At 39.8% G+C, this 27453-nt stretch overlaps 1 protein-coding gene and 1 long non-coding RNA gene across 4 annotated transcripts in view; one reads left to right on the top strand and one right to left on the bottom strand.

The window, feature by feature from the left end:
- ABHD5 (abhydrolase domain containing 5, lysophosphatidic acid acyltransferase) overlaps positions 1-26931 on the bottom strand; it is a 30665-nt gene extending 3734 nt beyond the window's left edge. Inside the window, exons 1-4 of the mRNA XM_006200697.4 lie at positions 26777-26931; positions 9931-10016; positions 7255-7627; positions 2176-2330 (exon numbers count right to left, since the gene is read on the bottom strand). Of these exons, the coding sequence (XP_006200759.2) occupies positions 2176-2330; positions 7255-7627; positions 9931-10016; positions 26777-26820 (658 nt within the window). The 5' untranslated portion in view covers positions 26821-26931. The remainder of the gene's footprint in view (positions 1-2175; positions 2331-7254; positions 7628-9930; positions 10017-26776) is intronic.
- On the top strand, positions 811-13307 carry LOC140686733 (uncharacterized). 3 transcript variants are annotated; one of them, XR_012060600.1, is made up of 5 exons: positions 811-1783; positions 3461-3684; positions 5494-5628; positions 6095-6407; positions 13079-13307. It is a non-coding gene; the product is annotated as an uncharacterized lncRNA (long non-coding RNA). The 3 variants fall into 3 exon arrangements; XR_012060599.1 differs by lacking the exon at positions 6095-6407; XR_012060601.1 differs by lacking the exons at positions 6095-6407; positions 13079-13307 and adding an exon at positions 6910-7260.
- Positions 26932-27453: the final 522 nt, after the last annotated feature.

Here is a 27453-nt window from a genome sequence, read left to right as displayed (position 1 = left end):
AGAAGCTGCTCTCAAATTCCCTAAGGAAAGATCAAAATAACAATGAAAGGCTGTCACACGGTGATGTACAAGCGTGCTTTAGGAGCTCAAAAACAGTTACCTGAGCCTTGTTTTTGCAGGAAAATAAATTCCATTAAAGATGACAGATGAACAGAGAAGATCATACATAGAATTAACTTACTGCATTCTTGCACCATTACAACACAACTATCCAAACGAAGTGAACTGGAGTATCAATAATCTTTCTGTGGGAAATGAATTCAGAGTTTCTGCTTGGGACACCAGCTATACTCCCTGTGAAAGAAGGCCATCCACAGTGGTTCCCACGGTCCCACCCCTGAGATGAGAGGCAGGGCCAAGGCCCCCAGAGGAAAGAGGATGAAGAGCAGGAACCTTCGTCTGGTCACTGTTTTCCCCCCTGGGGCCCAAGGACTGGTCAATTACTGCCCATTACTCTAGCAAGGGCTTCTTCTCTACGGGCCCGACTTTCCATCCCTGAAGGAGTTATCCAGCCCTGTCAAGACTTCACAGGCTGCAGCAGCAACCCTACATCACCCTCACCACCACGAGCAGGCAGTGATGGGAGATGGCGACGTGGCTTTAAAGGTCCCTCCTAGGCATCCTCCCTCCCCCACCATTACCTCCTGATTTCCTCTCATACTTTACTTTTCCCATAATTGCTACCTGTGTAACTGTGACCAAGCAAAATACACTTATATTTCAGGGCTATAAAGCTCCTAAGCAGTTCATCAAATAAGGCCAGGGACCTAAGGAGTGGCTCTACTAGGGGGTGAAAACAGGTAATCTCTTCGTGCACTGAGTGAGTGTAGTGTGGTCACCAAGTTGGTCCCTGTGCCATCTTCCCACTCCTGCAGTGCCACTGCTCTCCACACCCAAAGGGATAGCACTAGGACAAGGAAGGGCCAGGCCAGGCAGACGGCCGCAGAATCTAGTCATCTATGCAGCAGTTATTTCCACTCCCCTCACCCTCCCACCATGCTTCTTTCCTTTTCCTGCTAACAGAACCTGACTTCTGTGTATCAGGGAGGCAGCAACATGCCCAGGAAAGCAGGCCTCTCACTCTAGCCCCTGGGAACAAACGATGACTGATCAGTCACAGCAATTTCTTCTTCTCTGCTGGTGGAAGAACTAGGGGTGGACAGAGACACAGGGGGGAAATCTGTGGAGGCTTCCAAGGAAGACTTACTTCCCTGACAAAGCATCATGGAGAGAAGGACCATTTTCTGTGCTTTCCTTTCTTCTTGCTCAGAGTGCTGCTTTGTGAGATGATGCTTCCTGCCATAGCAACCACTGAACAACTGTGACATAAAAGGTCAAGGGAATCACAGACAGACTCAAACCCCAGCATCAAGGAGCCAGCTTCTAAAACAATGCTGAAACCGCCTGCCTCCAGATTGCTTGTTGAGGAAATAATAAAAGGCCTTATGGTTTAAACTGCTTAGATCTTCAGTTACTTTCGGCTAAAAGCACTCCTAACTGACAAGCTGTAAGAGGGAAAGGCAGAGGTCCAGACCATCACCATCAACAAGGGAAGGCAATCCCCTTGGCTATGGGGCTGACAGAGGAGCTGAGAGTCAAATGAACTTAAATCAGAGACTAAACTCAAAATATGACCGGAAACAGAAATCAGGAGTCTCCAAATCTTTGTGGAAAAGGATGACTTTATCTTCTGAACACTCTGACATTATAAGGCAAGAAAGGGTGATGGTAACTGTTATCCTCTGGCTGTCGATCAGGTCAGGCTTTATGATTTCTCAGCCGGGTAGGTATCATCACTGGCCAAAGGCGCCCCAGCAGGTCACTTCCTCCCATTCCCTGGGCTAGAGGATAAACTTCCTCAAGATACTCTGCTTGATTGGCTTTTTTTCACAACGTTTAAGGTTGCCTACCCTAATCCTTAGCATTTCCCACCTTCTCTGCTTGCTAATTGTCTGTAATGTTTACAAGACAGACTCCTCTTGGAGTCTGGTTTCATTCATCATCTTTCTGCATGGACTGGTACTTTTTAGAGGAGGAGGAGGAGAAAAAGTAAGGTTCCAGGGTTTTTTGTTTGTTTGTTTTTCAGATTTTAACTAACAGAGGTGATCAGCAAATACTCCTCTACCACTATCTATAAATGGTTTGCTTTCCTAGGATATGGATACAAGCACTCACCAAAGGGTCCTGCAATCCGGAGGCCAGCTAAAGGGTTAAAGGGAGTCAGTGCTGCTCCCAAGGCTCTGATCCAAACTGGAATTGGTCTCTCTTGATCAGCAAGGTCTGGTCGCTCAGGAAAACCCCAAGGCTCCACTAAGATAAGATGACTAACCCTGTTGAGGAAAGAACAGAACAGTTCATTTGGCAAATTCACCCCAGGACTATAGAGAACTTGTACATGATTTATGAAGTCAAGGTGGAATGAACTACCTTTAAAAACCTTACATTAAAGAGAAAAAAAGTTACATCATGCTCTTGTTATTCGTAAAATGATGAGATTTGGTGGGATTTGAGGTGTGTGGTAGAAACTGGGCTTCACTTTTACTCTACCTAAAGGTGGATAATAACGGATGTGTGAAAGGGTATATGCTAATTGCAGTTATTCTTGAGAAACAAGAAAAGACAGTGTGTGTTGTTGTTTAAGTTACACTCTGACAGATGATACAGATCACTGACCACTCAGAAAAATCCAACGGTTCCATGTATCTCAAGACTGAACCTGCAGAAATGACTGGAGATTAATATTACACTCATAAAATAGATTCAGACACCAACAATAGTTATCACCAACAATAGATGCTTATGAACCAAATCATTCTAAAAATTTAAGAGGTATTAGGGCTTTAGATGGATTTGAAAAGACTTTGAATGAACCCTTTACAAACACGAAGATAACGTAAAAATATGGGCTGAAAATATACCCCCTAGTATGGGATTCCAGTTTGGTGAATGGGAACACATTCGCCCTATCCATAACATCATGATGTACTGGCATTAGATTCTGTTCCGAATCCTTTCCTAATTTTCTTCTTTACTGATCAAAGAGATAGAAAACCTTCGGTCCAAACTCATATAAAATTGTTCCTTACCATTAATAATTTTAATTTTTTCATCTTACAAAACATCTTTCTGATGAGGGAAAACCAGAACAACCTCCTTGTGGTTGCCTCACGGTACCACACATCACAGAGATCTTAAACAAAACATAAATCTCCTGACACAAGATGATATTCAATGGTAGCGGAAATAGCCAACCGATGCCAGTAAAAATCTCCCAAGGATGAACTGACACTGATTCTAAAGTCCCTTTCCTAAGTTATAACCAAAATAGAAAGGTAAAGAAATCAGAACATGGGATTAGATAGCTATTATCCTCAGTATAAAAATGTTTTATTATTTTTATCAGCACAGATAAGATGAGTTAGTAATGAGTCCTTTGTTTTGATTCCATTTTCTCAAACAGCTTCAGAGCACAGAGCTCCACAGACCCCTGGAGAATACCCAGCCCAATCTTTCACCTCACAGATGAGAAGAAAGCTGAGCTGCTCTATGTGACTCGCTCCAGGACCTAAAGCTAGATAATACAGAACTAGGGCTAAAACCCTTCTTTCCCACCTCCAGTATACTAACAGATGCCAACAAGCCATCGGCAGAATACAGTCCAAGTGACATAAAGCATAAGTAAAGGTAAAGCTTAACTCTTACCAACTCTAGACCAGTCCTAACACTACACTCTAAATTTCACAGCATCAAGAAGATTTGTAGGATGTAACTACAAATCTGTGTGGAGATATGTCATATGTGAGATCCATATACCTGGAGCACCTTCACTGCTTAAAAGTTTTATAAGACTATTTTCTAGCAGTGCACAGCAAGGGGGATGAAAATGAATTTTTTTTGTTGTATTTTTAATGGCAGAGATAGTTATCCCTGACATTCTGACTACCTCCTAATTCCTCCTATGACAACCTACAGTGAGAACTGGGGGCGGGAGGGCGCACACACCAGAGGCATGAGTGAAATTAATGAAAGCAGCAAAGATTGATTGGTTTGGGAAAACAGCCAGTATTATTTACTATTGACTTACCTAAAGAGAAAAATAAGCTCTTTATTAAAGCATACTCTACCTGAAAAGATGATTAAATTTTGTTACAAATGTGTTAAGGGATATCACCGTCTGCTCTAGGGGCAGGAAAGTCTCATCTGTCTCTAGTTAAGTGGCTGTAGTGTTTTTGCCTTTGTTTTGGCTTGCCTTGTTTACTGTGGATCTTCGAAATTTTAACAGGTTATGCAAAGTATATGGACTAGAGCAGATAATTTTGTTTTGAAAGGGAGTAAACTGCCTCAACATTTGTTCGATCCTATGTCCTCAGCCTGGCACATGGTAGACAGATGCTCAGCAAACATCTGGAGTGTTGTACTTTTCCAGCTTCCTTTTGGTCCTTGTCTATAAGGACATAAAGGTCTAACTAAACTCTTACGGTGACCCAGACCACACCCTCTAACATTCCATAGAGGGAATCCTGCTGGGATTGTTGGTTCACATCTAGGCTTAAGGTATGGGACTAGCCAGAGAGTGTACATAAGTCATCCTATCAGATATCTTTATCAAAGAATCTGAGGCTGATGCAAACTACAGGAAAAACAAAGAACCAGCAAAACAGGAACAAGAAAACAGTCCGTCAGTTTTGAAACATAAAGAAACATTCTTCTCCAGGTGAGCCATTAGAGTAGGTTGTGAGTGTGATGATGGTGTGCAGATTACAGCCTACAGGGACAAAGATGTAGATAACACCTGCTCCAACAATGCTGGGAGAGCTGAGTCTAAATGCTAACAAGGGTATATAAACCTGACTTTCACAAGATTTAAAGTTAGCCACCAGTCAGAAATAATACAACAAGAACAACCAGATTCAGAACTAAAACGCACAAAGAAGCCTACAGAACCTCCTATGGAACACAGAAAGGAGAAGGAAAAGGACCAGAGAGAACTCAAGTCAGTGCACAAATGAGGCATTGTCAAGATGAAGTTAGTCCCGGGTATTTCCCATTGGCTCCAAGCCACTGCAGGGAGAATGGGGCACAGAGCAATAAATACCTCCAACTTCAAGCCTTTCTTTTCAAGAAGGGCTCATAAGAAATGCTCAGCCCAGCTATGCATAGTAAGGAGACAGAGTCAGGCAAGGTCAAAAGTGAGATGATCTGAGAACCTTTTAGCGGAGAAGTAAAGACCAGCTGTAACCTATTCTTTTGTAACCTGGAACAGATCTCTTTCCTAACACTTTCTAGGTTAATATAAGTTTTCATAGTGTCCTTTCCCTTAGTCCATAACAAATACCTATAAAACATAGAGAGTCTCTATATCAGGCCCTGAGCATCAGAGGCCAACAGGAAAGGAAAATTAAAAGAAAACTGAGCAAATGGATGAAAGAAAGGAGATGGCATCTTGGCTGTTACTGCCGGCTTACTCTCCTCTGCCTCTGCTCCCACCTTAAGGTGACCAGACACTGCTTGATGAAGATTTTACAGAATGGAAGCCCAAGATACCTCCCACAGTGGTCCTGTTTGTGATGCAGCACGTTAATCTACAAGTAAAATTACAGTTGACATCTCTAATTATGACACATCAAGGTAAGAGAACTGCAATGAAATAGTCATTTTGGGGCAAGGAATGTGGGGTCTGTGCCTCCATTTGGAGTCATCAATCCATCAATTCATTAACTTCTCTGCCCACCAGTCACACAGCCCCCATGTCATTCAAAATATGTTGCTATTCTCTTTTATAGTTTTTAAATGGTCATTCTCTTCTGAATCACTGAAGCCCCTATTTCTTTGGAACATTTCCTAACTATAAATAAAAATCTCACCAACTGACCTAAACAGTAAGTAGACAGTCATGAAGGGTCAGGATTCTAAGACGGGGTTTCATGACCAGAGTCTAGCCCACAGAGTCCCATGTCACTTCTCCAGGGACTAACTACCACAAGACAGACATAATAAATACCGGATAGGAAACAGAGGAAGCTCAACCCCCACAAAGAGCACTGTTGCGTTAAACCAGAAGAGTAATCTTCTCATTCTTTCCCCACAAATACAGCTAGGTGTCTATCCCTGAGAGCAGGACTCAATAAAAGACAGTAATTCCAAAAAGCCAAGCAGAAGAATATTTGGACTTCTTTTGAAAGCACACATCTGACAGTTGACAAGACCGTTTTATTGTCTAGCACAGTAAGACTGTGAATGCTCCAGAAAAAAATTACCTATAAATGCTGAAGTTTAGGTGAAGAATCTGTAGAGATACAGCTGGCTGTTCCTGAGGAAGATGACCTCAGGGACCCAGGGCTGTTGCTCCATACCTCAAATTCTGAGTCAACAGCGCACCTGGAGTTATGCAACGAGGAGCCTAACAGGTGCACATATGAGCTTTAAAAATGACCATCATTTCATTCACAGATTTCAACATCCACGTCAGCTGCAATTTTGGATTAGTCCATTAGTCCAATGGAAAAATACGCAGGCAACAAAAAAATGTTGAACTCTTTATTTCTTTCCAGAAGATAAACAACAAAAATAAGCTTTTCTTCTATTTTCTTAGCACTCAAATATGACCTCCCCTTAGATTAGCAACATAAGTAACAAGAAAGAGCATAAGATAATAAGGTAAAGAAAGGAGGAGATGCTACAAAGATTCTGAAGCAAACACTCATTAATTTGGTGACTCTTAAAAATAATTCTATAGCAATAAGGCACAGTATAATAGAAAACCCTATACGACATCCTATGTAGGCGTATTTTCTATAGTTTAGAGGTGAGGAAACTAAAATTTAGAGATTAAGTGATTTGCTCTAAGCCATAAAGACAGCACCAGCGCCTACATCTTCTCATTTCTAAACTTCTGGTTTCCTACTACAGCTTACTAAAACCTGGAAGAGGTTAGAAAATGCCTGCTGGATCCACAAGTCTAATGATAATAATAACAACAGTAAACAATAATACCACAACAATTTTTACTTGTGGCTTAAATTACATATATTCTACATTTAACAAATAGAAAGTCTTTTCAAGCCTATGTTTTGCATATATAATAGGAAAACCTGACATCATTATTTCTGCCACTAAAGTGGCCATCGGTTGTGGCTGTTTGGTCTACAGGGCCCTTTAAGACAACGTCTGTATTATAAGGCTCAACATCAACTGTCACCAAAGATAGGAACTGGAAACTAGCACTTGGGTGCCTCTTCTGTCACCACCACTTACCTTGATGGGTACTTCAGTGAGTAAGCAGCAGCCAGGAACCCACCCAGGTTGTGTCCAAGCAAGATCACTTTCTCCAATCCCAGGGCACATCTCCACTCTTCAACGGATTCCACAAACTGATTCTCTACTTCTTCTGCATCACTGTCAAATCTGGGTCTACTACTGCGTCCAAAGCCCAGCAGGTCAAAAGCATAGACAGGTCTGTTGGTGCAAAGATCTCCAAAATTCAGTGCCCAGAGTCCAAGACCTCCTCCAAAACCATGGAGGAGGACAAGTGGAGTCTTATTTGAAATAGCATGAGAGAGCTTCAGTGTCCATATTTTATTTCCATTAGATATACGAACAGGTCCTTTTTTGTATGTGCAGGGGACACCTAATGGAAACATAAAGGTGAAATTCTGCTTAGCTTCACTACTTCTGAGAAGGCGAGTATTCTAAGAGCAATCAGAAACCATTCAGTATCCATTTACATGGTTTTCAACTTTATTATGTGAGCCCTAAGGAAAAAAAAAAGACATTTGATTGAAGCACGTAATTCTCAATTACCGTATTTTACATCTTAGTGAGAAGATCTATCATAGACAAGTCTCAAGTACCTGTGGCCTAGGTCTTAAAAAGTCATCATGAATTTAGGGAAGGATTGCCAGTATATGGATTACATATGTTAACTGAAATCTTAAGTCATTATAAAGTTACTGAAAAAGGTGGCAGGGTATGGCAGGAACTCCTCAGCATCAGATGCCAGGTAGTCTGAGTTCAAATCCAACAATCTCTCTAAAAAAAGCAAATAATCACAATTTTGTGGATAAAACTTCTTATATGCCTTCAATGCTACAGGATGAAATACTTTAAATCTCCCCCAAAACTGACTAAAGATGAAACTAATTTGAAATTCATTTACATTAAATCATCAAATCAACAGCTATACTTTAGGTATATATCTCTTAATTATTTGTGCATATTCATCTGGAGTTTCTTCCCTTTAACCAAAGAAATAATATCAGGTTTTGTACCCATACAGTGAGAAGGGGAAAGCCAGCATTTGTTCAGGGTATTAACGAAGCCCATGCCACTGGAGTGAGGGGAACTGCCACCAGTTTAGAAAAGGGGCTGGTCCAGTATTAGCCAAACCACATCTGCATTTTAAACACAGATGTCTGCCTATTTCCATAAAAGCCATCTGTAGCTTCTATTAAAGAGCTCCCCACACTGTATTAGCTGTTTGCTTCCATGTCTGATATTGGAGCAGGGGCCAGTTCTCACTCCTATTTGCTTCCCTAGATAGAACCTAGCAGTAGGAAATCAATATGTTTATTAAAGGCACGAATTGAGCATCTAGCACCCTTTTAAATCTCCTGACAGAATTTTTCCATTTAGTAAACCACAATGACAACTTTCCCAGTTCTGTAGAGAACAAGATGGCCGAAGTACACAGAGCAGAAATTCACTTTCATGTTAAAAATCTATGTATGATGGCTAATTGTCCCCTTCTATGGATATGTCCACAGTTCTGGTCACTTAACTCTTGAATCATTCAAATGCTCAAACAACAAAATTCATTTGTGGTTGAGAGGATGAAAAACAGGTGTGGACAAACATCTGCACACATATACACAGTAATCACACATGTGAACTGCACCACTTAATCTCTTCCTGTAAACAAAATTGCACAGTAAACACTACTGCTTGTGAAGATATGCTCACAGATACCTGGGAATACTCTGACAGCACAAGGGTGGGTAAATTACAGTGCTCACAGTGAACAAAAAAAAGGTTTCCACACTGCTATAGATGTAGACTTAAAGAATCTTAGAATATTAGAACCAGAAGAAATTCTAAGGATCATCCCACCCACTCATTTTACAGGCAGAAACCAGGAAGCTGAGAAAGGCGACTTGCCCAAGATCCTGTAACCCAGTGCCAAGAGCAGGTTACTTGGTTATAGTTCACTAGGTGTTCCCACTATACCAAGGCTGCTGGCTCTGGAACACCCAGAGCCCATTTTTAAAGCACAGTCTGGGGTCCGCTGGTGAGCCCCTGAGACCCTTTCAGGATGTCTTCCAAGATCAAAACTATTTTCATAACAATCCAAGACTTATTTGCCTCTTCACTCTCATTCTCTGATGGTTATACAGTGGAGTTTTCCAGAGATCACAAGATAAGTGATTAGCAACAGTCTGACTGCAGATACAGATATGAGAGTCCAGCTGCCTTATGTGAAGCCAGACATTAAAGAGATTTGTAAACTTGTAAACAAGGTTTCTCTTCTCACTAGATTTCTGTTTAGGAAAAGTAGTTATTTTTAGAAAACATGTTATTTATTTTAACCTGTAATGGGTTTATTACTATAGTTTCAAAATAAATCAATAAATTAACATTTAAAATTATTCAGTTTTAATTTTTAACATGGTAAATATTGATAACTATAGCCTATAAACAAACCTCCTTGGGGGTACTTCCTAATTTAAGAGTGTAACAGGGATCCAAGATCAAAAAGTTTGAGACCCCCGTCTTCTTCCCACGTTTATGCGCTTGCGGATGACATGAAAAAAAGAAAAAAGTTCTTCTGCCAACAACTAACACATCACAGAATCTAATCTACAGTTTGAAGGCAATGAGATATATTGAACCTATTTTAGTAAACAGGTCAGTTAACTTACAAGAAGAAAATCTTACATTTTAAAATTTTCTCTTCAGCTTCTTTAAGGTGTGATGTTGATGTAGGGCACCACGTGGGAAGCCAACGAGTTAGCCAGCCCGACCTAGAGTGTCAGAAACAAAATACAAGTGAGTGAGTTTATGCTTTTCTCAACTCCCACTGTTACACAGGGAGAAAAGCAGAAACGAAAATTTACCCTCTGTGTGGTGAGGAACTGTCTGTATGTGACAAATTCACCTACTAGGTACAAAGCATGGTGATAAAGTACTGGACTACAAATAGTCACCTTCAGACTAAGAACCTCCTACAAGGTCTATCTTACCTGCATGGATAGTCAGATTCCACATCATCAATGGGCAGAACAAGAAAAGACAAAAAAGGTATTCCCCCACCCCACTGCAAGACAGCCTATTATCAGAGTGGAAGTCCAAAAAAGTTAAAGATCATGAGTAGGGTAATTTCAATGCTAGGTTCACAGAAAATATAAAATACACCTACGATGAGGGCTGAGAGAACAGAAATCTTACAAAAATAGGAGATATTTTAAAACATAGCTTCAATTCTCATGGTTAACAGTAGAAGAGACCCCTAAAAGAAATGCAGAGGACAGGCCCACGTACAATCTAACCAGCACGAATCGGCTAACTGTAAAAAGAAAGCTTTGGATTCCAGCAAACAGGAGATGGTAAGAATGACCCAGGCATCTGGCAGAAGACAGCGGAACAAAGAGAGCAAGGAAGCAGGCCTCACGCAGCAGGAGAGGAAAGGCAGGCGGAGGCTGGAACTGACACGCTTTGCCCGTAGCCAGTAACAGGTCAACTCCTGGCCTACAGCATACCACGTGTGACAATCTGAGGTAACACAGGACATCGGCAGTCATCTGACAGGCTCAGCACGTGGACAGTACTGGTTAAAGTGACAGCTTTCCCATGGAAGAGAAAATGAATTAGAGAAGGAAGAGAGACCAACTACTGCAGACTCCAGATGAGAGGTTAAGAGCCAGAACGAAGGCTTTGGCAATAGGGATGGAGAGACAAGAAGATGAGGAAGACTTTAAAATAAAACAAGCTAAAGGTACAAATGGACAACCAGAAGATGAGTAAGTTCTGGAGGTCTAATGCACAGCACAGTGGTTACAGTCAACAGTACTGTATTATAGACTTCAAAACTGTTAAGAGACTAGATCTTAAATGTTCTCACCACAGCAAAAGAGATAATTATATGATGTGATAGAGGTATTAATTAAAGCTAAGGTGGAAATCATACTGTAATATACAAATGTATAAATCAACACATTGTGTACCTTAAGCTTACACATGTTATATGTTAATTATATCTCAATTTAAAAAATAAATATAGCAAAAGAAATTTAATGGAAGAAACAGGTGACCCAACAATAGTAATATACAAGAGAATTAATTCACCCCACAAGTATTTATTGGGCACTTGATGTCTATGAATAAGTATTATAATCACTGGGGACATACCAGTTACCAACAGAGGTAACAGTGATGAATTTTCCCTGAAGGGGTCAGGAAGGAAGTTGCTTTTAGACCAGATCCTCATAGATAAATAGGGTATTTCAAAAGGTGGATTGTGTGATTCAGGAGGGAAGGAAGGGTGTGAGCATGTGCACATAAGGAATTACATACCTGTGTGGTGACACAACAGGTTTCCAATGGCTGCTGTAACAAATTATCACCAATGTGGTGGCTTAAAGCAGCAGAAATTTATTCTGTCACAGTTCTGGAGACCCGGTGTCTGGAATCAGCATCACTGAGCTGAAATCCAGGTGTCGGGAGGGCCACACTCCCAACAGAGGCTTTAGGGGAAACCCCTTTCTTGGTGTCTTCTGGGTTCTGGGGGCTGCTGGCACTCCTCACCTGGCGGCAGCACCCAGTTATCTGTGCCCCTTGACACTGCCTTCTCTCTTCTGTGTGTCTTCTACAGCATGAAGTGTGTTCCAAGATAAGAGATGTAGAAACATTCAATAAACAGTAGGTGATATTGTACTGAGGACAGCAATAATAATGATTCACTAACACTTAGGTGCCATAAAAGTTTTATGTAAGGTTCGGGGGAGTTCAACGATAAGGACTGACAAAGAATCATCCTTTTCCATCACTCCTGGCCTCGAAGGTAAGGCTGCTTCTAGGTGACCTACAATGGGAAACTCAGCCTTGCTCCAGCCTTTACTTGACACTAATATCATTTTTGTCACTTCTTATTCTCTCTGTGGTCTAGACACACAATATTCCCTGGCCCTGAATCTCCTCAGAATATACCTCCCCACTTCCTTCCAGGATCATTACACCTCTTATCAGCCTCAGATTAGGTTCTATTTCCCCTCTGCCCACATACCCAAAGAGCATTAGATCAAGGAAGCAGGATGGCACCCTGTACTCAAGCTCTATTTTCTTAGTTCTGAAGTCATGTTATAAAGTTCATACTTACTCATCAGTATCCTCAACAAACTATCAGAACCTTGAAGGTAAGGGCTCACTGCATTCTCAGTTTCCATACCAATACCTAGCATATTAATGTGCACTCATGATATGAATGAATAAAGTTTTTGCTTCACCTGAAGTGTACTGGTTGCAATGAACTACAAGAGGATGATAGGGAAGTTCTCCATCTTAACAATTGGATTACACAGGTGTATGCATATGTCAAAATGCAGCAAATGAACACAAAGCACACACTTAAGCTTTTCATCATAATAAAATTTGCACACAAAGTAAAACAGGTTGGATTTGATAACTGGTTACAAAGAAGGTATAATAGAAGATTCCCAGGTTTCTGTCTGAGATGCCACTAATAACAACAGATAACACATAAATACAAATAGATGTGAACAGACAAATGTGCTAGATTCTGGATGGGCTGATCCAGTATCCACCATTTTCTAAGCTTTGGAGGCTCTATGTTTCCCTTCCCTGTGGAATTTCTCTGGGCATTATGTATAACAGGCGCTCAACAAATAAATTTTGCTGGATGATTAAATCACTCACAATCCAAGATAGTCTCAGTCCAGGCTATACCCATTTCAAGATGTGAAAACTGAGGCTCAGGAATGTTAAGCACCAGGTCCAAGAGTATACAGCTAGTGACATAAGTAGAGGTCTGAGCTGAATTCTAAGTGACTTCAAAACTCTTTTTTCTCAGGTGATTACCTTCCTTAAAATGTCTGAGGAGCCATCATTACCTACAGAATGAAGTCACATTCATTAAACCTACAGAGAAGATGCTTTACGATCCATCCACAGCTTACCCTCTCCACACCCTGTCTTTGGTACACTACTTTTTCAGTAATTCACAACTCCCAAAATGTCATGTTATTTTATGCCTCTGTGGCTTTGCACAGCTATCCCTCAGAATACCTTGCCTTTTCTGAGATGCTGTCCCTGATCCTGATGCCAAGGTCACTGGTCACTCCTCTGGCAACTGTTACAGATACAGTTAACCACTGCCATGGTTATTTGTTGACATATGTATCTGCCCTACTGCACTCTGAGCACAATGCATGCTAAACCCATGTTAAAAGTCATTCTTACTTTGCCAGTGCCAAACACACTAACTGGCTGGTTGGCCATATGAGTGCTTGATAATTGTGTTTGTGACGTAAAGGCTTCGGTCATAAGAAACACCAAAAATGGATGAGGGAAGGTAAATGAAATTCATTTCTATAGGCAAAGTACCACTGGCCCATTATTAGGAGACAGGATATGGGCAAGGCAAGGACCTGAATCCCCCAAAACAAAACAGAAAAACTAACAAATGTCAATGCAAAGAGGTGAATCAAGAAAAGGGTAATCAACAGAATGAACAATTTAGAAAGGTGATCAGAAGCATAGTAACCCACACTTTTTCAAGTACATATAGCTTTCATATATATATATATATATATATATAGCTTTTTATCTGCTAGTCAACTTTCTTCTTATCTCTTTATCTTTAAATATAAAAGCTTCCTGGTAAGTTCCATACCATTCATGTATGCATGTGTACACACACACGCATGCGTGCACGTGCACAGGATTAAAGGACAGGACTTCAAGCAGAGCAGATGTATTTGGTCAGGTGTTCATGACATAGGGGTTATACTATGGAGATACTCAAGATGGAAGACCCTGATCTCATCTCCTCTCACAGACAGCTACATAATGGAACGGTTTCCTCTGATAAAAATCTAAAAACTAGCAGAGTGAGCCCTTCACATTAGGCAAACCAGAGAGGAATCATATCAAAGCAGGTAGGAAAGGCTGAGACACCATTCACCATAAACCCCACAATCGGGAGGGAACTCAAAACCCAGAGCTTCTCCTCAAAGAGCAAAGGGCTTGTAATCTATATGTGGCACCCCGACTTTTAAGGCTGGCACCTGAAACATTAGCCCCCAAAATGTCTGGCTTTGAAGACCATGGGGCTTATGTCCACAAAACACACAGGGTTCTGGCAAACCGAGGATTGGCTCTTAAAGGGCCTGTGGGCAGACTCACGTGCACCAGGCTGCACAGAAGCAGCCCTCTGAAAGCACCCAGACTTTATGTGAAAGAGACTCATTTCCTAATTTTAAGGCCAAATGGTAAGGGGCCTGCTGGGATGCTCTTCAGGGATGGGCACCATCTTTCTGCTCTCCCTTTGCAGTGCTCCAGAGAGCCAGTGTATCTCCCAGAGGGGAGATTCTATACATGTTCAGTGACCCAGTTTTTATGTTTGTGACCCAGAGGGCACTCCTTAATTGCCTGGCCCTGGCAATCATGGGTGCTTGTATTCCTGGGTCCCATGGGACTATAACAATCAGAGAGACAGGTTTTGGCAGACAACCACTCCCAGGACACTGCACAGTTGACTGAAACAGATCCCAAGTCCCTCTTAGAAAGAGGCTCATTTATTTATTCAGGAGCTTTGGCCTGAGAGGCAGGCTTCTGGTTTGGCACACAGAGACTACAGAGGTGCTCTCATGGAAGAGAGGCCGGGGAATGCCATCTTTGCACTCACCCTCTGCCTTGCAATAGCTCACCTGTATCTCCCAGGAAGGAGTTTGTACACTGGTCTGGAGCCATGATTTGTCTGACTGCTGATGCCTGAGGGTTTAGCTTCTAGTCAGCCTGAATCTAAGCACTGACCGAGACCCTCCCTTTTGGAACACTAGTCTTGGCACATCCTCAACTACTGAGAGCTACTGAAAATAAACTAAGCTTCTTAGACAATCATAAAGGTTTGAAAGACAACCAAGAGCCAGGGCAGAGTTGAACAATAAGGTTCATCTCCTATCGCCAATGCTTTAAAATTGGGGGAGGTGGCTGTTTTTCATCTAATGCATAGAAACCAACACGGAGAATCAAGCAAAGTGAAGAAAGAGAAGGGTATGTTTCAAATGAAATAATATGATAAAACCTCAGAAAAATACCTTAATGAAATGAAGATAAGCAATTTACCTGATAAAGAGTTCAAAGTAATGGTCATAAAGATGCTCACTGAATTTGAGAGAAGAATGAACACAGTGAGAACTTCAACAAAGAGACAGAAAATACAAGAGACTTCCACAGAGAAATCACAGAACTGAAGAATATAATAACTGAACTCAAAAATACCCTAGATGGGTTTAACATCAGACTAGATTAAACAGAAAAAATGATCAGTGAACTCAGAGACACTGCAGAGAAATTCACCCAAATAGAGCAGCAAAAAGAAAAATGAATAAAAAAAAATTAAGGGATTTACATAAGACAACATCAAGCTAAATAACATTTACATTATAAGGGTCCCAGAAAAAACGAGAGAGAGAGAGAGAGAGAGAGAGAGAGAGAGAGAGAGAGAGAGAGAGAGAGAGAGAGAGAGAGAGCGCGCGCGAGAGCGCGAGCTTGCGCGAGCGAGCGAGGGAACAAGGGAACGAGGGAACGAGGGAGCGAGGGAGCGAGCGAGGGAGCGAACGAGCGAGAATGGAACAGAAAACTTACTTGAAAAAATAATGGCTGAAAACTTTCCTGACCTGGGAAAAGAAACAGACACCCAGATCCAGAAAGCCCAGAGAGTTCCAAATAAGATGAACCTAGAGAGATCCACACTAAGACACATTAAAATTAAAATACCAAAAGTTAAAACAAGGAGGGAATCTTAAAAAAGCAGTGAGAGAAAAACAACTTGTTACATACAGAGACCTCATAAGTCAACTAGCTGATTTTTCAGCAGAAACTGCAAGACCAAAGGGAGTGGCATAATATACTAAAAGTGATAAAAGAAAAAATTTTCCAACCAAGAATACTCTACTCAGCAAAGTTATTCAGAAGCAAATGAGAGATAAAGAGGTTACCATTCAAGCAAAAGCTAAAAGTATTTACTTCTTTAAACTGAAAGAATGCACTACTTACTAATAAGAAAACATATGAAAGTATAAATCTCACTGGTAAATGTAAAAATACACTAATGGTAACTGATTAATCACTTATAAAGCTAGTATGAAGATCAAAAGACAAAAGTAGAAAAGTCTCAAGTAAACAACCTAACTTTACCCTCAAGGAACTAGAAAAGGAAGGAATAAAGTCCAAAGTTAGTAGAGGGTAAGAAATAACAAAGATCAGAGTAGAAATAAATGAAAGACTGAAGAAAAAAAAAAAAGATACGAAAAGATTAGTGAAACCAAGAGCTGGTTCTTTGAAAAGATAAACAAAATTGATAAATCTTTAGTTGGATTCACTCAAAATCAGAAATGAAAGCAGTGACATTACAACTGATTCCACAGAAATAAAAAGAATCACAATAGAACTATTATGAACAATTATACACCAACAAACTGGACAACCTAGAGGAAATGGATAAATTCCTAGAAATATAGCACCTTCCAAGACTGAATCATGAAGAAATAGAAAATCTGAATAGAATGATTACTAGTAAGGATACTGAATTAGTAATTTTAAGACTTCCTACAAACAAAAGTATGAGACCAGACAACTTCAATGATGAATTCAACCAAACATTCAGAGAAAAATTAATACCAATCCTTCTCAACTATTCCAAAATACAGAAAAAAAGGGAACATTTCTAAACTCATTTTACAAGACCAACATTACCTTGATACCGAAACAGACAAGGATACCACACACACACAAACAGAGAATTATAGGTCAATATCACTGATGGAGATAGATGCCAAACTCCTGAACAAAACATATGCAAAATGAATTAAATAATACATAAAAAAGATCATACACCATGATCAAATGAGATTTATTCCAAAGATGCAAGAATGGTTCAACATCCACAAATCAATGTGATACATCACATTAATAAAATGAAGGATAAAAGACATATGACAAAATTCATCATCCATTTAACATAAAACTCTCAACAAAATGGGTATAGAGGGAATATATCTCACCATAATAAAGGTCATATATGACAAACCCATAGCCAACATCATACCTAATGGTGAAGACCTGAGCTTCCTCTAAGATCAGGAACAAAGCAAGGATCCCCACTATCACCACTTTAATTGAACATAGTATTAGAAGTCCTAACCAGAGCAATTAAGTAAGAAAAAGAAATAAAAGGCATCCAAATTGGAACTGAAGAAGCAGAGCTGCCAGTATTGGCAGATGACATAGTGCTATATACAGAAAACAATAAAGACTCCACCAAAAAAACCTGTTAGAACTAAAAAATGAATTCAGCAAAGTTGCAGTATACAAGAATCAATGTGCAGAAACCTGTTTCAGTTCTATACACTAATAAATTATCAGAAAAAGAAATTCAGAAAACAATCTCATTTACAATTGCATCAAAAAGAACAAAATATCTAGGAACAAACTTAATTAAGCAGGTTAAAAATGCTGTACACTGAAAACTGTAAGACACTGATGAAAGAAACTGAAGAAGACAAAGAAATGGTAAGCTATTTCATGCTTATGGATTCTAAGAATTAATATTGTTAAAATTTCCATATTACCCAAAGTAATCTACAGATTCAGTGCAATCCATATCAAAATTCCAATGCCATTTTTTTCACGAAAACAGAACAGATAATCCTAAAATTTGTATGGAACCACAAAAGACTCTGAATAGCCAAAGCAATCTTAAGGAAGAAGAACAAAGCTGGAGGCATAACACTTCTTATTCCAAACTATATTACAAATCTATAGTAATTAAAACAGTAATTGTATTGGCATAAAACACAAATAGATCAATGCAACAGAACAGAGAGCCCAGAAATAAACCCACATATGTATAATCAATTAATTTACAACAATGGAGCCAAGAATATACAATGGGGAAAGGATGGTCTCTTCCATAAATGGTGTTGGAAAAACTGGACAGAAACATGCAAAAGAATGAAACTCTACCACTATCTTACATCACTCAAAATGGATTAAAGACTTGAATCTAAGATCTGAAAGCATAAAACTAGAAGGAACGATATAGGCGGTAAGCTCCTTGACGCAGACCTTGCTGATGATATTTCGAATCTGATACCAAAAGCAAAGGCAACAAAAGCAAACATAAACAAGTGGGACTACAGTAACTAAAAAGCTTCTGCACAGCAAAGGAAACTATCAACATCTCCCATTTCTACTGAATGGGAGAAAATATTCACAAATCATAAATTTCGTAAGAGATTAATATCAAATATATATAAAGAACTCACACAACTCAACAGCAAAAGAAAGTCCAATTAAAAAATGAGCAGAGGATTTGCATAGACTCTTTGACAAAGATGACATTCAGATGGTCAACAGCCACATAAAAAGATGGTCAAAATCACTAACATCAGGGAAATGCAAATCAAAACCACAACAAGATATCCCTTCACACTGGTCAGAGTGGCTATTATCAAAAAGATAAGAAATAACAAGAGTTAGAGAGGATGTGGAGAAAAGGGAACTCCTGCACACTGTTGGTGGGAATATAAATTGGGGCAGCCACTAGGGAACACAATATGGAGGTTCCTCAAAAGTTGGAACTACCATATGATCCAGCAATTACACTCCTGGATATTTATCTGAAAAAAAACCAAAAATACTAACTTGAAAAGATATATGCACCCTCATGTTCACTGAAGTCTTATTTACAGTGTCCAAGATATGAAAACAATCTAAGTGCCCATCAACAAATCAATATGTAAAGAAAATGTGGTGTATATATATAATGGAATATTATTCACCCATAAAAAGAATGAAATCTTGCCATTTGCACAACACTGATGGACCTAGAGGGTATTATGCTAAGTGAAATAAGTCAGACAGAGAAAGATGAATTTGTATGATCTCACTTATATGTGGAATACATAATAACAACGATAAACTCATAGATACAGAGAACAAATTGGTGGTTGCCAGAGGCAGAGGGTGGAGAGTAGGCAAAATGGTGAAGGGGGTCAAAAGGCACAAACTTCCAGTTATAAAATAAATAAGTCATGGGGATGTCATGTACAGCATGGCAATGATAGTTAATAAGAAATATTACATATTTGAAAGTTGCTAAGAGAGTAAGTCTAAAGAGTTCTCATCACCAGAAAAAGAAAATTCTGTGCTATGCATGGTGATGGCTGTAACTAGACTTACTACGATCATTTCACAATATATAAAAATATCAAATCATGATGTTATACACCTGAAACTAATATAATGGTGTATGTCAATTATACCTCAATTTAAAAAAAAAAGAATGTTGGAACAGAAGATCCCTAATGAGGCTCTACTCTAATGTTCTCTGCTGCCAGTTTCAAATCTTCTCAATTAACAGGAGATAAGACCACTAGGCATCTCCCACAAATGTTACCTATAACTTATTATCAAGGTATAAACACAACAGAAAATGTCACTAATATTAGTCTTTGTAAATATATAAACATATTTACAAATTATCAAGGAAAAACAATTCAAGCCTTCAGCAATGAATTTTTCAATTTACTCTATTTTTCAATTGTTGAAAACAATAGTTAACAGGCAATTAAAAGAAAAGAATCTCATAATCTTTGGAGTTCTTATAAACTAAGCTCTTTTGTTCTTGACCCAAAATGGTCATCAGTGTTTATGTTTGGCCAGAAATACATGAACTAGTACCAAGAGGAAGCTACAACTGGATCTCATCAATTTTCTTAGAGAAATATCCTTCAAATAATAGCACAGTTCTTTGCCAGAGAGAATTAGAGGTCAGGACAAAAAAAAGAAAAAAAGAAAATTAAAACGAAATGAACTATAATTTACTATTGCTCCCACTCACATCATAGACATGCTGGGGCAAAGAAAACACAAATACAGTCTTTACTTCAGTCTTTTGAAAAATTACATTAAAAAAAAAATTCAGTCTCAGAACACTTCCTATGTATAAGGCACCAGAGTTTAAAACATTTTATACTAGCCAGGAATATAGGAATCATGTCTACCTCCACCTATTTACCACTCATCACAAAACCAACTTTCAAAGGATAAGACTGTCTTGTCCATGCATTTTGCCTCCTAGTGATGGGCTTAACTCAAAGAGAAGGGGCAAAATAATGCTTTTATGTTTGCAAGTCCATTGCATTACATTAAAAATTCAAATGTGGGGCGGATATAGCTCAAGTGCTAGAGCACATGCTTAACTAGCATGCAGGAAGTCCTGGGTTCAATCCCCAGTTCCGCCTCTAAAAATAAACAAACAAACAAACCTAATTACCTCCCCCTACCTAAAGTAAATAGGAATAAAATAAAATTTTAACTGATTATAACTCAATTTAAAAAAAAATTTAGATTCTTTAACCAGAAGAGGCACCAATACTCTCCAGATTTTTATAGCAGCTTTTTCATCAAAGCAGATAATTTTTTTAAAAGGGGTTTTTCTAAAGTATATTTAAACTGTAAAAATCTACATTTAAAAAAACATAGTAAAATATTTTATTTTCACTCTTAATGGAACTGTAAAGATACTTCTCTTCCATTCAGTCCCCATAATGTTTCTGTCTAACCAATTTTTGCCTTAACTAGATGATAATGTTTTATATATATTGCCTCCTACTTCTTAGAGATACTCTACAGTATTGAGTGTTATGCACATAATAGGCTCAAAGGAACTTTTTTTTAAAGAGTGAAAGTGAGGGGTCTATCTTTCCCCTCCTTTAGGTGGCCACTCTTTGTTCATGAGTTCGCATACCTTATCTTGCCACCTCTACTGCTTCAATTCTCGAAAACACCCATCCAACCTCACTTCCTGTCTTCGGGGTAAAATGACCTCATCTTAAAAGAAACCCTCTGTCCCTTCCACAAGATCTCCTATGTCCTTCAGTGCTGTTCTGCATTTCTAGGCTTAGCGTGTAGAAGGCTGCACCTAAGGGCATGAGGCTGGAGCTAAGGACACAGACTGAAGCTTGTCAGATATCCAGCCATACTTCTGAGGTAATAAAATCCAAAGTAAAAATTAAATTCACTGTGGCTGTAATACAGTGAACATGATACAGGGCTGCCTCCTCAGAGCTTTGGAAAATAAATAGAAAAGCAAAAATTAACTTCTCTAATTTATTTAAACAGATAAACAATAAATACCATCATATACTGCTGAAGCCCTAAGTTCAGAAGAGACGAAAGTGTCAATCGCAATATAAAGACAAGTCATTCACTAAGGAACTTTATCTACCTAAGACAACAGGAAAGTTTACCAATGTGCACCAAAAGGTTTTCTACACAGCCCTATCAGTTGAGAACTGATCTTATTAGGAAGGCTGAGGATCCAAGTCCTAAACCATCTAATCAAAAAACCAAATAATCTTGCTTTATAACCTGTAATAAATACAAAGAATCTTTTCAGTGAGCAGACTTTTGAGTAAGAATAGCTTTAAAAGACTATATTAAAGGTGGCAACTTTAAAGAAAGCCAAACAAGGTATGCTTAACATATTAATAGCTTATTAATTCAAGAATCTAACGTTAAGCATCCTGAGTTTTAGAGATAAAACATTGAATTTTTCCCTTTAACTTTCTATGTAATATTTTTTAAAAAGAAAGTATCATTAACATTGTACTTGTATCCTAGACTATCAACATTTAAGTTTCCTGGTAAGCCCTGTTTTGTTCTCAAAGGCTTTTGACTATCTATAGTATTACTAAACCTGAATTGCACAATCTGTAAATATTGTGAAATAGTGAAAGGGATTTCAAATTAGGTTATAAGTAAAGAGAATTTCATATGACAATTTTGTTTAAAATGGCCTCCATCCTTATACTGGACTGTCAAGAGAGAAAAATTATGTTATTACTACTCTCGAGAAGCTACTCTAAGCACAATATTCTACCTCATTTAGAGAAACTATAAGGTTTTCACTTTATTATAAATATGCAAATTTATTAGATGTGTGATTATACATATTCCTCTGAAGTAATTCCTCAACCAATGAATGACTGAAAACTTTGAAAATGAAAATTATAACACTTGGGCAAATAAAGACCTTCTCTCCTGGGAAATGAGTTCTTAAATCCTATTCCTGAAAAAGAGGAATAAAAAAAAAAGTGTGTCTCACACAATCATAATTTAAATGAATAACATGGCATTTTATTTTAAATAAATGATACTAAAGTGATTCAAAATTATAATTAGGTCAATGACAACACACGCCCTCTAATATATTTTAACACATTAATTTAATTAGCACTCTTTTTTTTTTCATTTCTAACCTGTAACTTTAAAAGGCCTAGAGTTGGAGAACTGGTGTTTCAGGCACAGCCACATGCTGCTAATATTTTCCCTCAGTTGTCTCCTACCTTCTCTCACACAGTAAACAAGCCATCCTGGAATCAGATCCAGCATCATCAAACATATGTAATTAAAGAAGCTACATGTGTACTTTTAGATTTGCATTGTTTAACAAATCCAAGTGACATTTTGTGTTAGTTCCAAAATAAGTTCAGCCACTAGATAAAGAAAATAAAAACTAAAAATCCTGTCTCAAACTGAATAACGAGTTTTAACAAAATTATCTTTCTATACAATTCTCTTTTATGGTTCACAATCAGGAGCGAGGAATTACAGAACCACACAGTTAGACTAAAAACCTAATTACAATGTTTCTGAATGACTATTATAAATACAGGTCAAAATTTTAAGGACTCATTCAGAGACATCTGTAATTCTGAAATGTATTATCCAGTGTTGTTTTTACTAAGTGTACCATCCATGGGACTTTGCAAATCTTTTAAGTTCTTTGTCACAAGACTGAAATGTGCATTTGCTGGTCTGTAATTGGCAATTTGGAGAACAGGCAAAACAGTGAAGCATGGTTCCCTGTTGGTTCATCCAAGGTCAAGGAAAAGAATCATATTCCCAACCTCCCCAATATAATTTTAAGTTCGTGATCCTACTTGTTGTCCCAGTCAAGTTCAAACTGTGAATTTCTTATGAACATATCTTTTGATGTCCTCTGGGTATTTTAGGACGAAAAAATTTAAGTCACAGGTGCAAAATGAATAATCAATTACTAGGTTTTTGATCTTAATGTTTGTGTCTGCATAAATTTACAAGAATTGAAGTGTTTAATTCTTAAAATTTTACTGAAGCCTTCTATTTATAAAAGTCTCTTTGGGCTCCATCAGATATCTGAGTAAGACAAAGCTATGTCCTCAACGAGCTGATGAAACAAATATACAAAAACTATACTACAAAACATGGTGCAGGTGCCATAAAGAAAGTTTAGGAAAGTATCATGAACCTTTAGAGAAGAGAGATCACTATCTTGTTTTGGGTCAGAGAAAACAATTTGAACCAAGTCATGGGGAAACGGGAGATGAGCAAGGAACATGTTCGGCAAACAATGAAAGATACAGCTTGGCTAGTGCCCAGTGCATGGGGAGGAAGTGGGACTCCAAGATAGACAGGAGTCACGCTGCCTGGAAAGGGCTTTGTAAAGTCAGGCTGAGGACATGCAATTAAAGCCACTGTGTGTGGCTGTACTACAAACAAGACTGTGCCCTTTGGGGATGTAAAAGTAACTAATAAAATAATTTACGTTGAAAGCATAGAAAGAGAACATGTTACCAAAGCCTACAATAATCCAGAAAAGGGAGGAAGGAGGGTCTGAACCAGGTGGCTCCCAGACATCAGTGGAAGTGGAAAGGTGATGTTGTACTTAGTACTTACAATGTACTGGACTTGGTAATAGATTTGACATTTGGATCAATGAAAAGGGGGAAAAGGGAGTCAAGACAGTGTCACACTTCTTAATCTGGATAACCAGAAGAAACTAAGTACCAAACTGCCCTAATAAAAATAGGGAAGTCATAAGGAGGAACTGAGCTTTTTGTATTGTTTAGTTCAGGGGAAGGAAGGTGCAAATAAGATACTTGTCTGGACATGTTACATTTGAGGAATCCGTTGCAAACATGTGACACACATTTAGAAACATCACTAGGGTACTGAGGAGGGCTCCATCCTGAGATTTCAGTCCTCTCCACAGACAGGATAGTTCAAACAGTGTGAGTAAACAAGACAAAAATGAAAGTACACTGGAGACAGAATCTTGGAGAATGACCACATTTAGAGAATGGGAAAAAGAAGACCACTGAATAAAATTAACTACTGGTTTGAGGTAAGACAAGAAAATCTCGTAAGAGTTAGAATGTCTGATAAGAGTTTCAAAAGGGAGTAGCTATCTTTACAGTGTCACTGAAAAGGACCCAAGAAAGGTTAAGTGTTGAGAAAAATAAAAATCCACTGAGATGCGGCACCAAGGAGTTCTGTGCTTTTTTTTTTTTTTTAGAAGTCAGAGAGTAAGAATTCGGAAAAGGAGATGGTAACAGAGAGGAGTCACTGACTTTAGAAGTCTTTTAAAATAGAGGAGAGTGTATTTCTCTATCTCATTTCCAAGGCAAAGAAACACAGTCAAACTCAAATGTAAATCCAGTAGAGGAAACCCACTGGAGGGGAAGGGGAGGAAAAAGTTCAAATAAGGGACTTTATTCTATTTGATGATTTCCATGGTGTAAATACTATCACCATGGTTGATTCCAAGCTGCCAAAGACTGGCAAAATTCCTGAAAATTTAGCAATAACTCCAGACCACCACTGCAAAATACCTATTCTATTCTTCTCTGCAACTGAACAATTCCATGATAGCTTTTCTCTGAACTCAACTGATACGAAATCATTTTCTGGAACAACTTTGCAGCAATTCACAGAAGTCTACCCAACTCCTGTTACATTTAACTTTCTCAACTATATTGTAACTGAAAGGGGTCAGATGTTAAAAGCCAAAAGGCTCCTAGGCTTGCCTGTCTTTACTAAGGAAGTCACAAAGGAAATGACAAGAATCATATGCTCCAAAATACCTTCAGATAACCGTCTTATAATTGTTTTCTTTGTTAATGTCATCTCCCCATCTAAACCTGAAATGTCTTAAGGATAGAGAACTTGATTCAAGACTTCAGTTTTCCCAAAATCCACTTGGCTCTTGGGACAGTTCTACTGTTGATTAACCAAATTTTAAAAAATTTAAAAGTGAGCTCTGTATCAATGCAAGGATTAAACAATGAAGTGTCAGTAGAATAAGCAAAAGAAACAAGAACCAAACATCCTACTAGGTCCAAACCCAGTGAGAGGCAGCAGAGATATGGGGAAAGCTCCTGAGACGACATCCAGACACCTAGAGGGCTCCAATCCATCCCTGTTACTTGCTGGTGGGGTGCTAGTAGCAGTCCCAGTTGCAGTTCCAACTGAAAAATGGAAACAGTAATACCTAGCACAGAGGGTTGGCCTTAGGTTTAATATGAACACATTTAGGAAACAGCCAGCAGGAGCAGGTACTTGCTTGGTACAGTTCAGAAGGCCATACTAGTTTGCACACTGGACACTGCTCAAGTGTATTGCCAAGACGACCAAGGAGGCCCATCTCTGCTGAAAGACTATGGTGGTTAGCTACTAAGGATATTTTATAGTCTGTCCCGAGTGACCTTCTGCTATCATCCAAAACCACAAATTTCTTTCATAGTTATGCCCTGGACTCTCAAGCTCCCCAACAACACGGAGACCAAAGAGTCCACTTAAAAACAGTCTCAGGGCCAAAAATGTTGTGATAAGCTACATGCTAACAAGCTAACAGGTTTCTACTTATGTTCACATAACATTCAGCACCTGCCTCAACTTAACAGGGAAGTTCATCAACAAACCAAAACAATGGACCTTTCCATGATATAAATAAAACTCAAGGGAAGAACCTAGTTTCTAATATTTTATAACTTTTCCCCTCTGTCGTCTTTCCAAATACCCCTGTCTATCCTGGTACTCCAGATTATCCTCTGTCATTCAGTTTATGTTTCATATGTAAGTTTCTCCTGACATTTTGAAGTTGAATTTCTGTCAAAGTATAAAATAGATATGGGAGGGAGCATAGAAGTTTATTTACTTTCCAATATAAGTGACTAGCCTTGAGAAAAAGGCAAATTGTTCACAGCAACTTAATTTTTCCACTAATTAATACGAGCCCAGCGCGTACCTGAGGATGGAAGCGGCATTCGGAAGTGGACAGAGTGCCTCCGCCGTTTCGCATGACTCGAGTCGTGCCGGGACGCCGGTCAGCGCCCGCCCGCCGCGGTCCCTGCCCTGAGGGAGACCTGAACCCGCGACGAGCCCGGGTCTGGGAGGCAGGTCCCCGCTCCGCCCGCCCCGCGGAGCCGCTGACACAACCCCGCGGCGGCCCCTCCTCGTGGGGGTCAAGCGACCTCCCGGCACGGCCGGGGTCACACTCAGACCCGAAGGGCGCCCGCCTGGGACAGAGTGGAGCCCGGCTTCTCCTCAGGGGGCCGCGCGGACCCGTGCCGGGGCCGAACGAGGGAGTCGACAGGAGAATTAGAGTCCTCGACGCTGCCCGCGCGCCCGAGCCCCATGCAGCTCCAGCCGCACTCACCTCTCCTCGGCGTCAGGAGAGTCCAACTCCTCCTCCGCCGCCATGGCCACCGTCGCGCGCTGCGTTGAGACCGCTCCTCAGGCCGGCTGACAGGCCGACTAGAACGCCGCGAACCAATGCCGCCCTTAAGGCCGCCGCCGTCTGCGCATGCGTCCCCTCCCACTCGCACGACTGTGCGGCGCATGCGCTTGCCGGGCCATTCCCCACCCACACACCAACCACGCATGAGTCATCCCGCCGGACGCGTTCGAATCTGGGCACTAGGCGGGCCCGCCAAGCTGAAAGAACTGGTGAGACTCGCCTGGCAGAGTTAGGTAGTAACTAATTTCAGTAATGACTGTATTGACGCATTATCCGCTGATGTTGATTGCCAGGTGCTGGGCACTGGACAGTTCCCTGAGGACAGTTCACTGGGCACTAGCAGTTCCCTGAGGACTGAGGCGCGACCTTCAGGAAGAGCCCAGGTAGTATGCGATAGACGCTGCAGTAGTTAACGGAGAGGCTGTAATGGGGGAGCTTTGCGGCCTGCGGCCAGCCCTTCACCGCAGGTGGGTGGCCAAGGGAAGAGAGCGCCTCACAGGACCCTTCAGGCAATCCATATTCACTGACATGAGGGCACTGCTCCAGACCCTGGGGTTACAGTTGAGAGCAGAACCAGCAACTCCCATCCACTCCGT

The sequence above is a fragment of the Vicugna pacos genome, chromosome 17 (genome assembly GCF_048564905.1).
Source record: "Vicugna pacos chromosome 17, VicPac4, whole genome shotgun sequence".
Classification (NCBI taxonomy): domain Eukaryota; kingdom Metazoa; phylum Chordata; class Mammalia; order Artiodactyla; family Camelidae; genus Vicugna; species Vicugna pacos.
This window is presented reverse-complemented; position numbering and strand designations above follow the sequence as displayed.